Here is a 13348-nt window from a genome sequence, read left to right as displayed (position 1 = left end):
CCCCCACTTTTCCCCCTCTCTCATTGCCTGCCATGCACTAAGGGTTACTGTATCAGAAGTTTGGACGCATGTCGAGTTGGACATGAATTCTGATGGAACCTTTACTGAGGATGAAGCCTGGGTGAGTCTTTTGAGTGCATGAGCAACGACATTGATTCTTTGAATGCTTTGCTTTTGAAATAAATATAATTAAGTTATTTTTGGACTGGCATGGTAGTTACTTTAATGCGATTGGATGACATTTGGTTTGAAGTTTTCTTTGTTTAAAAATATAAAAAACTCTACTACTTAGCAACACATTTATTTCAATGCCATAATTTTCACTGGCAGGAGCTTTTGGGTGGTGCTTCTTCTGTTGATCATTCTGGATTCCTGGGACATGTCTGGAGCAAAATCAAAGACAAGTACAATTTTGAGGTATGTTTAAGACTTTGAGGTGATTCTTCCTTTAATCAAAGCTATTTTCTCGCATGCTTGTTAATGACGAGGTTAGGGCGCCGGCTTGGGATCCTAGGATCCTGGGTTCGAATCCCGGTCGATCGCTGAATTAACACCAGGGGGGTTGACTCAGCCTGTCATCCTTCCGAGGTCGGCAAATTGAGTACCAGTTCACTGGTAATTCCCTTTGTGTCGCAAGAAGCGACTAACAGGGTTGGTGGCAGGAAGGGCATCCGGCCATAAAACATTGCTTCAAAAAGGGGACTACGGTGCCCAAAAAAGGCCAACCCCTGCTCTGTGGGGAAAAATGGCATCTAAAGGTGGTTCCTTGTTAATGACGATAACCTGCTTTTTGTTATTGTGACAAATGTTAAATTCTAATTGTCTTGAGGCAAGTATACAAATGTATTTTAAAAGTATTTTTTGTATAGATGTCATGCAAAGGAAGCGACAAGCCCAATTCCCTATTATTTTTCACTTTTCTCCCAGTCCCAGGCCCCTTGATTTTTAACTCCTGAACCCTGACCCTCCCAGTCAAAATCCACCTCTGACTCACCTTACCCTATATTTGTCCTCGCCCCTACCCCATCTCTCTCTTTTGCCAATGATACATGCCCTCTATCCCTTCTCTCTTGTCACAAAGGGTTAACGCCTGACACATCAGCATCTCCTTGCTTCCCACAGCGGATAGCTTACCTCAATCAATGACCTATAAATTTAATTCATAAATTAATTTCATCCACACCTAAGAGGTGTCAGACAGGGAGACACATGATCTCATCAAAATTATTCACTGCATACCGAAAAGTTGTGTTCTAACGTCTGTATTAGAGAATTTAGTGGAATAGATGTTGATGGAGAAAGACTAAACCATTCACAGATAACATTGTTTTATTTTTAAACAACATTGAAGACCTGAAAGTCATGATGGAAGAGCTCAATTTGAAGATGCAAAAGGCTGGACTCAAATGAATATATGATAGACAAAAATAATGTTCAGCTGCGATGCTGAAAAGGAGACTCAATTGATCATTTGCGAAATTGAAGGAAAGCCAGCAGTTCTACTTGCTTAGGACAACTCATACAAATGGATACTGATTACTTCGAGATTTACTTGAGCAGGATGGGCAGCATTTGGGAGAAGGAAACAAATAACAAACTCATAGCAAGCTACCCTCGTGCCTGAAATGAAAGTTTACCATCAGTGTGTTCTCCCAGCAAGGAAATATGGCAGTGAAACATGCTTTCTAAGAAAGATTTAGCAAAAATTGATCAGCACGCAAAGAGCTGTGGAAGTCTGTTGCCTTGGTAAATCCAAAACGAACAACAAGAGAAACTAGAACGGCACTCGGTAGAACGTATACCTCCACCAGGCTGAACAGTTTGTTTCGTATCCCACTGATAGGCCGGATCTGTATTCGGACCTGAATCAAAATTAATCGGCTTGTTCTTGTCACCTTACCAACTCGTCCACCAAGTTTAGTCATAACTTGCCCACAACGTTTTCAAATACCATGTTGTATATCTCTTTTCACCCAATCTCTCAATGGTGAAGAATCACTTACAAAATTAAATAATTATCGTATCCAAATCCATATTCAGATCTTCACCAAAATCGATTCGATTCGTCCTTGTAACACACCCAACCAGCCCACCAAGTTTCGTCGAAATCCATCCACAACTTTTTGAGATATCGTGCTATGTATCGGTTTTAGCCCGATCTCCCAATGGTGAAGAATCACTTAAAAAATTAAATAATCCTCGTATCCGAATTCATATTCAGATCTTCACCAAAATTGAATCGATTCTTCCTTGTCACACACACAACCTCTCCACCAAGTTTCTTCCAAATCCATCCGCAACTTTTTGAGATATCCTGCTATGTATCGTTTTTGGCCCTATCTCTCAATGGTGAAGAATCACTTTAAAAAATTCTACTAGCCGGATCCGAATCCGGATCTTTACTAAAATTTAATCATTTCGTCCGAATCCGTCCACAACTTTTTGACATATCTTGCTCACAGACAAACAAACAGACAGACAAGGGTGAAAACATAACCTCCATCCACCTTCGGTGGTGGAGGTAACTAATGGATTGGTAAGAAAATCAAATTCCTTGACATTCTCGTCGCAACAGCAAAACGGAATTGGACTCATCCAGGCAAGAAATACACTTTGGCCCAAGAAATATGGACAACTTGTGGACAACAAGAATTACAAGCCAGTAACCTGGAGAAGACCCTGGAAAAGGCACCTGGGTAGACCAAAGATCAGATGGAGAGAATAAATTGGAAAATGTATTGGAATATGCAATGGCCTCAAATTGCATTGAATAGAACAGAATGAACCATAGTGAGTGAGGCTTTCAACCTGCAGTGAACAGAATAGGCTGGTCAAGTAAAGTCGAACACATACTCAGAAAAAAAAGTTTGAACAAAATGTTTAGGAATGGTGACTGCTCGAAATTTATTCGAGTAAGCCAAGTTTATCATCACATTATTTGAAGTTAGGGAAAGTAAGATTTGAAGCGTTGAGAATTACTGGTTCTTATCATTGTATAATTTTTGTCCCCCACCCCTCCGACAAGGTCAGACACGTTAGACATTAAAATGAACTCCGTCCGACAGACCAATCATCCATTCATGTACTTTTGTGCACATGATATTTCAAAAAAAACATTGAATATTTCCCTTTCATATTGCAAATATCGATTCCTCATGCCATTATCTCAACCTGATTAGACCAGGGCTTGTGATTGGCTGAATTACGCTGCAATGGAAACCATCTCCGTAACTTGGCCTGCGTACATGATATTTCAAAAACTGTTCAAGATTTAACTTTCATATTACACATCTATTCATTGTACCACCCGGAAATGCAGCGGACTTAGCGTGTCAGCTCTTTGTTCATATGAAATACAATTCTCAGCATCAATGTACAAAACATGATACTTACTGAGCACCGTTTCTGCAAAAATGTCTCTTGGAAAGATTTGTCACCATGGAAACGTCACCTCCCTGACGCTGGATACTTGAGTGTGGGTGCAGTAACTTGTAAGTTTTTCAGGGTGCCGGCGATAACTGCACCCTGAAGTCGCCTACTCTTCATGATAAACACTGGGATTGTTGACATCCACAATCGAATGCTTGCAGTCGGGACACCCAGCTTCACGTCCGACCAATGGACAGCACACACACTGATGCATCACCCTTCCTGTGAAACTCTGCGGTAACATTTTATAACTGGGTCGAGATTCAATCCCATGCTAGAGGCTCAGAGGCACACGTGCGCACATATCCCGAGGCTGTTCTGCCAGCCCGAGTTACACACAGTTTGCACAGTAAATGCAGCTTTTGAAAATTTCTCAAGTAATGTCTGTGAAGCCATCCATGTCAAACGTATATACAGTTTGTGCTGTCACTAGTGTGTTTCCGAGTCCACATTTGCCTATACAAGCAACGGTACCCGCCCTATGGGCGGGGCTTCAATTGGGAGGCCCAAATGAAAAGGTAAAATATCAGAAATTGAAAGCTTTTTTTTATTTTAAACGATTCATATAAACATCCGTTAAATCATATCACACGCAAGTCATCAAAATCTAAACAGTATCTTACTATAATTCACCTAATGTCCCACAGTGATCGATACACTATGATCGTGATGATCGTAATCGTGAATCGTGATCGATAATCGTGTTCACAATCGCTATGTCGTATGTACTCCCGATACGTGTTTCCTTCAATTGAAATGGGTTAGAATTCTCTCAAGCAGGGATTCAACCCGTGTCCTTATAAAAGGTCTTTGTCCGAGGTCACCGAGTTCGATCGGTGCAGCCGTGCAGCGATCGGTGCAGCCGTTTGTGCGGCACCCGGGAAAACAACATCGTCACAATGAAAGCATCGTCACAATGAACGTTATGCGAACGCGAATGTTATGCAGGAGTCCAAACCTGAGAATGCTGGAGACCAAAGCTGAAATTGGGAAAACGAAATAGCCTATTTTACTCCTGGAGATCCCAGGATTATCCACCCAAAATATATTTGCGATCGGTTCAGCAGTTTTTACGGTACCTTCGAACAGATAGACGGACATTTGGTGAATTATAGTAAGATAGAGCACATGTGACATTGGTTACAGGGATGTAAGTTATCTGCCCATGAGATCTCCTGAAAGTAGAATCCCAATCTTGATGCTGAGTTTGTTTCCTCAATTGTTTTTAAAAAAATAGAAATTTGCGTTTTCTTATTATTGTACAAATTTCATTGATAATTAATTTAAATAAAATGTATGGTGTAGTCAGCTCCCATTATAAAATGAGAAAATGTATAAGTATAAACAAACTAAACTTTTTTTTTTGTTTCAAAACAGATTTGGCTTTATTCGGGGTTTTGTGCACAGACATGGCCTTCATCAGGCACTTTAAACCCTGATGTACTACTACTATCTGTGACTATGCCTTCCTAAGTCGTGGCAATCCCAAGATAAATGGATCTCCTTTCCTGTTTCAAGCATGTATCATCCTCGTTGTTCCTTTCTGGTGGAGATTTGTGTGATCGTGTTCTGTTTATTTGCCATAACTATTGGGATTTTTGTATTTTCTCTCCTGCCATCTGCCATCATCATCACCATCATCAGCATCCTATATTTACTGCAGAGTGGGCTAAAGCCCTCTACTATAGCAGCTTCTGGCTTTCGCTTTGTTTGTTATTTTTATACGTTCTGCTGCTTTATGGAGTGCACGCTGTAGTGATGTTGCTGCTCAAGTATTTCCTGCTGTTTTCGAAGGCTTGCTCATGATGCTTTTGCATTTGTTCATAATTGCTGTATTTTAATTGCCTCAGCATTTATCACAGGCATGGGAACTTTGCACATTTCATTGTTTTGCTGAATATCTGAACCATTGCTGAGTTTTGTGTAAATGACTGGTAATACGACATAAATTGTGACGCGGCCTTTGTAGAGATAATATTGCTACATACAAAGGCCATGTAATGTTCAGCGATGCGAAACGCAAGCTGCCATGTGGTTTAAGTGTTTGCGCCTCCTCCGCATGGCAATCGCAAGATGCGATTCTAGCATGCTTGGCACATCGTTAGCGTGCGTGATGACGTGCGTCGATGTCGTGGCAGTGTCGAAACGCCAACTATTTGGTTATGTAACTTGTCAATCAATGCTGCACTGAAAGTGTAGTTTTTAAATATATATATACCCCGATGTACTACTACTATCTGTGACTATGCCTTCCTAAGTCGTGGCAATCCCAAGATAAATGGATCTCCTTTCCTGTTTCAAGCATGTATCATCCTCGTTGTTCCTTTCTGGTGGAGATTTGTGTGATCGTGTTCTGTTTATTTGCCATAACTATTGGGATTTTTGTATTTTCTCACTTTTGTATTTGTATTTTGTATATATATATATTTAAAAACTACACTTTCAGTGCAGCATTGATTGACAAGTTACATAACCAAGTTACATATTAAGTGTTTACTGGACGTTCCTGGACGTTCCTGCAACTGTGAAGAATCCAAATACAGGATGAGAAAACAACGTGATCTTGAACTAGATATAGACAACAAGTGGGTCTTGTTTTGGTTGAAAGTAACAAGCCAGTCTTTTCCCCAGGTTATCACACTCTCAAGATCCTGATTGAGAGTGGCACTGGCATGGTCATGGGTAGGATGAGACGAGGTTCCTGGGTAGGTAGTATACAGTGTTGTCATCTGCGTAAATGCATAACTGAGAAAGAACCCAATCAGGCAGATCATTGTGTGTGTGTGTGTGTGTGTGTGTGTGTGTGTGTGTGTGTGTGTGTGTGTGTGTGTGTGTGTGTGTGTGTGTGTGTGTGTGTGTGTGTGTGTGTGTGTGTATATATATATATATATATATATATATACACATACATACATACATACATACATACATACATACATACATACATACATACATACACCTTATTTTTAAACACCGGTGCTGCAATTGGCATAATGAACCTTCATTGTTGCTCAGCATTGCAATTTATCAAAATTTGTCTCTATATAAAAAGCATAAAATGATAGTTCACCATCGTCACCCGTCTCTCATAAGACAGTCACTATGGAAGCTGTGGAAAACGACGATCATTTCAAGACACTGGATGAACCTTCATGAAATAGGCCAACAAACAGATCAACTCAACCAATTTATTTTATTTTATTATTATTATTTTTTGATGGAATTTTGTCCGCCACAAAGCCTACAAGGCCACTCGAGGTGGGGGCTACGCAAAGGAAACAAAAGTATAGCTATTAGACAGAAAGGAGGAATCTATTGACATTCCTCTTGAATTGAGTTAGGTTGGTGTTGAGGTAGGTAGGTTAGAGGAAAAGTATTGTTGAGGTAAGTTGGGTAGGTTGAATATTGTTGTATTGTTGTTGTTGTAAGTATTGTTGGGTAGGTTGAGGTATTGAGGTGGGTTGGGGTAGAGGGGAAAGCAAGATTCCCATCTACTGTTCCAGAGTGATGCAGTACGGGGGAAAAAAAAAACTCGAAGAATACCTCATAGTTTTACACCTCGGGACAAATACAGTGTATGAATGGGAAAAAACTGCCAAACGTGTAGAGCGACTGAAAATATGCGCAGGTGGAACAACCTGTGAAAGACCGTGAGAGCTCATTCCATGATAATATCGATAGAAAAGGCTCAAGGAAGCAACAGAGCGGCCGACTGAGAGAGGTTCCAGGGATGATGCCAACTCCTCACCAGAATGGCAGCACGTCGCTGGATTCTGTCAAGGAGAGATAGGTGACAGGCTGGGTCACCAGCCCAAATATGGCAATGATACTCCATAACAGGTCATACTCCATAACAACAAGCTGGAGTGGCCTTGTATAGATGGAGAATAGCAGTTTGAGAAAGGTATCGCCGAGCACGAAATAAGCAGGGAGGCTCTTTTAGTGATACCAGAGATGTACTTTTCCCAGCTGAGGTTTGAGCTGATGTCCAATCCAAGCAGACGGATAACTGGACGTTCCTGCAACGGTGAAGAATCCAAATACAGGATTAGAAAACAACGTGATCTTGAACTAGATATAGACAACAAGTGGGTCTTGTTTTGGTTGAAAGTAACAAGCCAGTCTTTTCCCCAGGTTATCACACTCTCAAGATCCTGATTGAGAGTGGCACTGGCATGGTCATGGGTAGGATGAGACGAGGTTCCTGGGTAGGTAGTATACAGTGTTGAGTCATCTGCGTAAATGCATAACTGAGAAAGAACCCAATCAGGCAGATCATTGATGTACAACAAGAACAATATTGGACCCAACACAGACACCCCTGAGGAACACCAGCATTAGTATTATGGACGGGAGGGGGTGGGGCGGGGCCGGGGGGGGGGGGGGCGGGGGGGGGTTTGACTGTCCTTCATGTTACCACAAAGATTTGGCGATTTTTAAGGAAATCAGAGATTATATCGAGCAATATTCCAGAAATACCGTATGATATTTGTTTATGGATGAGGCCTTTGTGCCACACCTTGTCAAAAGCCTTCGAGATGTCGAATGCATCAACCCTGGCTTCACCATGATGATCCAAAGCCCTATTCACATGTTCAGTGGTTATGGATAGAACATCACCAGAAGACCTTGACTGTCGAGAGCCATAGTGGACATCAGCTTGGAGGTTGTGGGTTTCCAGATGAATCATGAGTTGCTGTTTGATCAAAGATTCAAACACTTTGCTTATAATGGGCAGAAGGCTAATTGGCCGATAGTTAGCAGGATCAGATTTCTCACCAGAGCCTTTAAAGACAGGGACCACAGAAGCCTGCTTCCAGATAAGTGGAAACACAGACATTGACAGACACAAGTAATACAGTTTTGAGAGAACAGAAGACAGTTCAGGGGAACACATCTTTAAAACAATTACAGGGATTCTATCTGGTCCAGTAGATTTTGAGATATCAAGCCCTTGAATAATCTTAACAACCTTCCTAGGTGTGATGATGATAGTGGAAAGCCTGATGTCAGGACGGGAAGGACAATTAGGCAATGGATGTCCGTAGTCTTCAAGTGTAGGGTTTGCAGCAAAATGCTGAACGAAGAGGTTAACTTTATCAATATGAGAAGTAAGCACTTCAGGGGCCATTGAAGAGGACAGGAATCGATGAGCTATTACGGTTGAGAATGCCATTAGCAATTCTCCCAAAAAATTCTGGAACCTAGCCACTTATTTGAGATAGAATCACAAACAGATTCTGCATATCATCGATTAGCATTCTCCAAAACTCGTCTGCAGTGGTTGCTCGCAAGGCGAAACAAATGATGCGCCTCACTTGAGCCAACACGATGATACTGTTTAAAAAAGTGATTGCGATTGGCAATAGCAGCAGAACAAGCTGGAGTGAACCATGGCTGAGAATGTGGTTTCACTTGATAGGTCCGATAAAGAGGTCTATGAATGAATGAATCCACTCAGTAACTTCCTTGGCAGGTTCAGATGGGTTGCGACAAAGAATTTGGTTCCAGTGAACATCAGCAAGAAAAGAATGCAAGGCATCCCAATCAGCCTTGCTATATTGGAAGACAGTTCGATGAACAGGATGAACAATAGTTGATGGTGAAGAATAATTGCAAACTTTCATGTAACAATTGCATTTTTGACAATTTTCTGCCCAATAAAAGCACGTTACGTGACAAACAAAACGATTCCTCGATTAGAATAGTGCATTGGTCATGGGCAAACCCACTTGTCATACCTACCAACTTAACATTGTCTTATAATGCGTATTTAACCTGTTTAAGTTTGACGAGTTTATATTACTAGCTTGGGATTGTAAATGAAAATGTTCTTTGTCACAGTATTTTTGGCTTTATTTTTCAAATTGAAGCACTCATGCCTGTTAAGAGCTTATGTCCATGATGTTCATGGTGGTGGTGGTGTTTGCCATGCTGGCCTGGATTTCGGTAAAAATGTGCTTTTTGTTTAAGTGCTTTTAATAAAATGTGTGCTATTGTGTTGAGTCCTGGTGGCTTGTTGCAAACAACTATATTGTAGTATTTGTGTCGTGGCAGTGGTGCACTGGTTGGAAAACGTTAAATGTAGTCGAGGCCATTTATCAAATTTTAGAAAGATTTTACATTCAGAGCAAGTCATTGCGATAATATTTGAGGGAACGGGTCCCTTTCTATCCCCTCCCCTCCCCTGGGCCCTCTTCTCTTGGTTATGATTTTTCTTCAAAATTAATTGGCAGCATTGTGGATTGCCACAAAATAATTTTTTAAAACATCCTCTCATTAATGAGTGGCTTGGCTTGCAAATACATTGTGCAATAAGTTTCACAAAATTGCTATGTTTTCTATACCAGTTTTTGGGCTAATGCTGGGAAACAGGATTGCATGGAAGTGTATATATTGAGAACACTTTCTTGCCATTTTCGTCCCGGCCTGGCATTGTCCATAGCCTGGCACCTGCTCGAGCTTTGCGCATACCGCCCACAGGCTGGCACAGCACGGGGCGATGCTTCCCCTGTGCCATCTGCGGCCCCAGAGCCGGTGCCGCAGGACACAACGGGGAGCTTGGAGGTGGGAAGTCAACCTGTAGCGCCGGAGGACAGGGGTGCTGATGAACATGATGATGGTGTTGGGGAGGGAGAGGATGATGATGATGATGAGGATGATGATGATCATGATCATGATGAATTTGATGATGATATGGACGAGCCAAAGGTAAGGGTTTTATCTGTCATTGATGATTAAGTGAAGGTAGGCATAAGGGGCCATATATTTATTGCATATACTGCATATGCAAATATGGCAGACACTTTGGTCTCCACTCATCTGTTCTAGATAAAAACCCTTTCCCTAAACCTACTTGAACTATCTCTACCTAAACTTTCCCCTTCTCTCCCCACCATCCCACATTCCCATGTTCTCCTCCCTCTCTCGTATTATCTTCCCTTCACTTCCATTTCTCAATTTAATTTCCCTCATATAGCAATGCCCTCCCTAGTCCCATGTCAACCCAACTCCATGTCTACATATTAAATGTACAGCCACTAATCTCAGAATTTAATCTCTGAAAGATCTTTATGAGGAAAAGTTTCAACTCTGCAATAAGAACTTGCTGATGGATGCAATATCATTATTTTTCCTCGCTGGTCGTTTTCCCTGTAATCCATTTATGATGGATTTGATGTTTCGAATGTCCTCGTGCCTCTAGGGGGCAGCCGTATACAAGCGTTTGCAGAGTTTCTGGGTCTTACAAGGGTTATTTACAAATCATTGTAACCCAATGCAATAAATTGCAGCATCTTGCTCAGAAATAATCGATACCAACAAATCAAACACGGGGAATGTTTATTCATGATTAACCAAAAACCATTACACATTCAATCGGAAACGGTCGTCAATATTTTTATTCATGTTCCTAAAACCAGCTTGCCTTTTCTTCTAAATCACTCGTGCGAAACCACTTAACTGAAATCTGCTTGCCTTTTCCTCCGAGAAGGCAAGCTCCACTGATGGGAACCTGCAGTCTCTCCAGAAGGCTGTGAATTATTGTTTCAGTTTTCAGATGTTCCAGAGCTCAACCTCAGGGTCCGATTTCTTGTCTCTCAGTATCCACAAAATCTTATTGGTGATTGACACAGTTCGTGTCTGATCCACGCACCTTATTTGTTCTTTTATTCTTGAGGGATGGGGTCACGATGGACACTGCTGAAGCTCGGATTGAGTGCTTTGTCGTAAAGGCAAAAGTCCCGAACCTGCCAAATAATTATAGTAAAATAAAAAAATTGTTCTGTGTATATTTTAATGCTTTTTTGTTTTTCACGACCACATCTGACTCTTACCTCAAACCAAGTCGCATATGTTTTTATTATCTTTCATTATGTCCTTGTCTGACGAGGTACAAATAGGCAACAAACTTGAGTTGCATCATTGCCAGCATGATTTGCCTGATTATTGGCACTCATTACGGCAGCTCGCAACCTGTGAAATGACCCTTTTATCTCGTATTGCATTGCATGCACCTGCAGTCTTAACACAGGCTACATGCCAGACCTATCTAATCGATACTGCTCGTATAATAGCCATATACCTATCATAGCAGCATCGCATGTCGAGCTCAGAATCGGTGAGAGAGCAGTTTCTAAAATGGCGGCCAAGCCAAAGGGTTGTGCCTTTTCAGGCAATACATCAAAGTCCAAAGCCACAAAAACTGTTCTGCACGACAACAGTTCATGGAACAAAAAATCTGCATGCATTTCAGACATTAAGGCCTCAGTTTTCTGCCTTGTGTATGCACATGAGTTATTGTTAGTGACTTTTCAGTTGCTCACTTTTTAATATTTGACTTCAGACAGCGTTGTCAGAAACAGAAAAAGAAATAGCAAGAGTTGAACTTCCCACTAGAGGTGAAGGTTTCTATCAAGGTTTGACAATGTTTACAATAAAATGGTAATCTTCTTTTTTTCATTCATTTTCTTTGTGTGTACATACCACTGATAATTAATCGAAATAATTTTTTATTGTAAATATCATGCAGGAAATCTTGCGTAAGACCGTTGATTCTTGTGCAAAATGAAAAGTAATTGTATGCAAATACTTAAATGGGGGTGGCAGGTGTGCAAATAATGAAAAAGAGTACCAAAGAAGCCGCTCAAATACAGCCGGTCCAGCATTCTCTCCATCATAGGCAAGTGAAGTGATTCAATCCATCATTGCAGCAGACGTCAAACCACGTCTCTTTTCCAACTCTCTGATCTCTGATCATCAGTTTGCTTTCACCCAGGTCACTTCACCATGGATATGCTTCTTTTGCTTTGTCAGCAATGGATGGATGCCCTTAGTTGCAAACAAGAAGTCTGAGAAATGTCTCTGGACATGTCCTGTGTGTATTCTATTCTATCTGGAATCATATTCTGCTTTCTAATCTGTCTGCTTAATTGGCTGTCAGATTTCCAAGCAGCGGGTTGCTTTTGATGGGGGTTCTCTCCTATACTCCATCTATCGAGGCTGGCGTACTCTCCACATCTTCCTGGCTCTGTTTCAATGTCTTCTTTCCAAGCCTCCAAGTCTGCCGTCTATCACCACCTGAATTCTTCCCTTATTATTTCTAAGATTTTCTGCACCCTCTGAAGCTCTGCCCCTCTCCCCCTTCCCCCTTCTGTAACTCCATTCCTCATATTGTGCTGCACCTACACGGTGTTTTCCACCTGTTTTTCCTTTGCTCCATTTTTGATCCGCCTGACTTATTGCCCTCGCCAGAGGAGAGGGTATTGCATTTGAGTCCGTTTGTTTGTCTGTCTGTTTGTTTGTTTGTTTGTCCGCACAGAATAAATATGATTTTCGCTGCAACCGTTGATCTGATTGACAGGAAATTTTCACCATAGGTGCAACTCCACCTGCAGAATGTTTTTTAATGATAATTATGACGTCATAGGTCACGTGGTTCGTCCACCATCTTGGAAAAACCGAAAAACTTTGCACCACTATATCTCCGAAAGCGCTGAATAGAAAAAATTGAGACATGGCTCATTGTAAAGAACTCTCCATGGGGAATAAAATATGTTAATGGTTAGGCTAGCATCACACCAAAGTAGTTCTATCCCGTTCTACCCCGTTCTAAAAAAAAATACTAGAACGGGCTGTGATCACGGTAGAATGCGTAGTTTGGCGTAAAATACGATGCTAGTTCGTTCATAAGCAGTCCTCAATACGTCTATCCCGTTCTTATCTCGTTCTTAGCCAGTCTGCAGTCCGTTTGTATCCAGTTCAGATCGTGTAAAAGTGCCCGTTCACCTCATGCCGACAACGTTTCGAAGCAGTTCGAGCCCGTCCGTAGCCGTTCTCAACCTGTTCTTAACCAGTTCAACCTCGTTCTACCTCATTCTACCTCGTTCACAATACATCCAAGCCAGTTCTAACTAATTCT

General features: G+C 41.4%; 1 protein-coding gene across 3 annotated transcripts in view; it reads left to right on the top strand.

The window, feature by feature from the left end:
- Positions 1 to 13348, top strand: part of PRKCSH (PRKCSH beta subunit of glucosidase II) — a 306309-nt gene that overhangs the window by 87763 nt on the left and 205198 nt on the right. For 2 of the 3 annotated variants that reach the window (XR_013622808.1, XM_068114189.2), the window contains exons 8-10: positions 43 to 121; positions 331 to 417; positions 9913 to 10140. Coding sequence is in view for 2 of the 3 variants with exons in the window: in XM_068114189.2 (XP_067970290.2) it covers positions 43 to 121; positions 331 to 417; positions 9913 to 10140 (394 nt within the window). In the remaining variant the exon portion in view is untranslated. The remainder of the gene's footprint in view (positions 1 to 42; positions 122 to 330; positions 418 to 9912; positions 10141 to 13348) is intronic. The other variant, XM_068114202.2, reaches the window with a different exon arrangement.

Source organism: Myxine glutinosa, chromosome 1 (genome assembly GCF_964187855.1).
Source record: "Myxine glutinosa chromosome 1, kmMyxGlut1.1, whole genome shotgun sequence".
NCBI lineage: Eukaryota > Metazoa > Chordata > Myxini > Myxiniformes > Myxinidae > Myxine > Myxine glutinosa.
The sequence above is the reverse complement of the archived record's forward strand: the minus strand, read 5'-3'. Positions and strand labels throughout refer to the sequence as shown.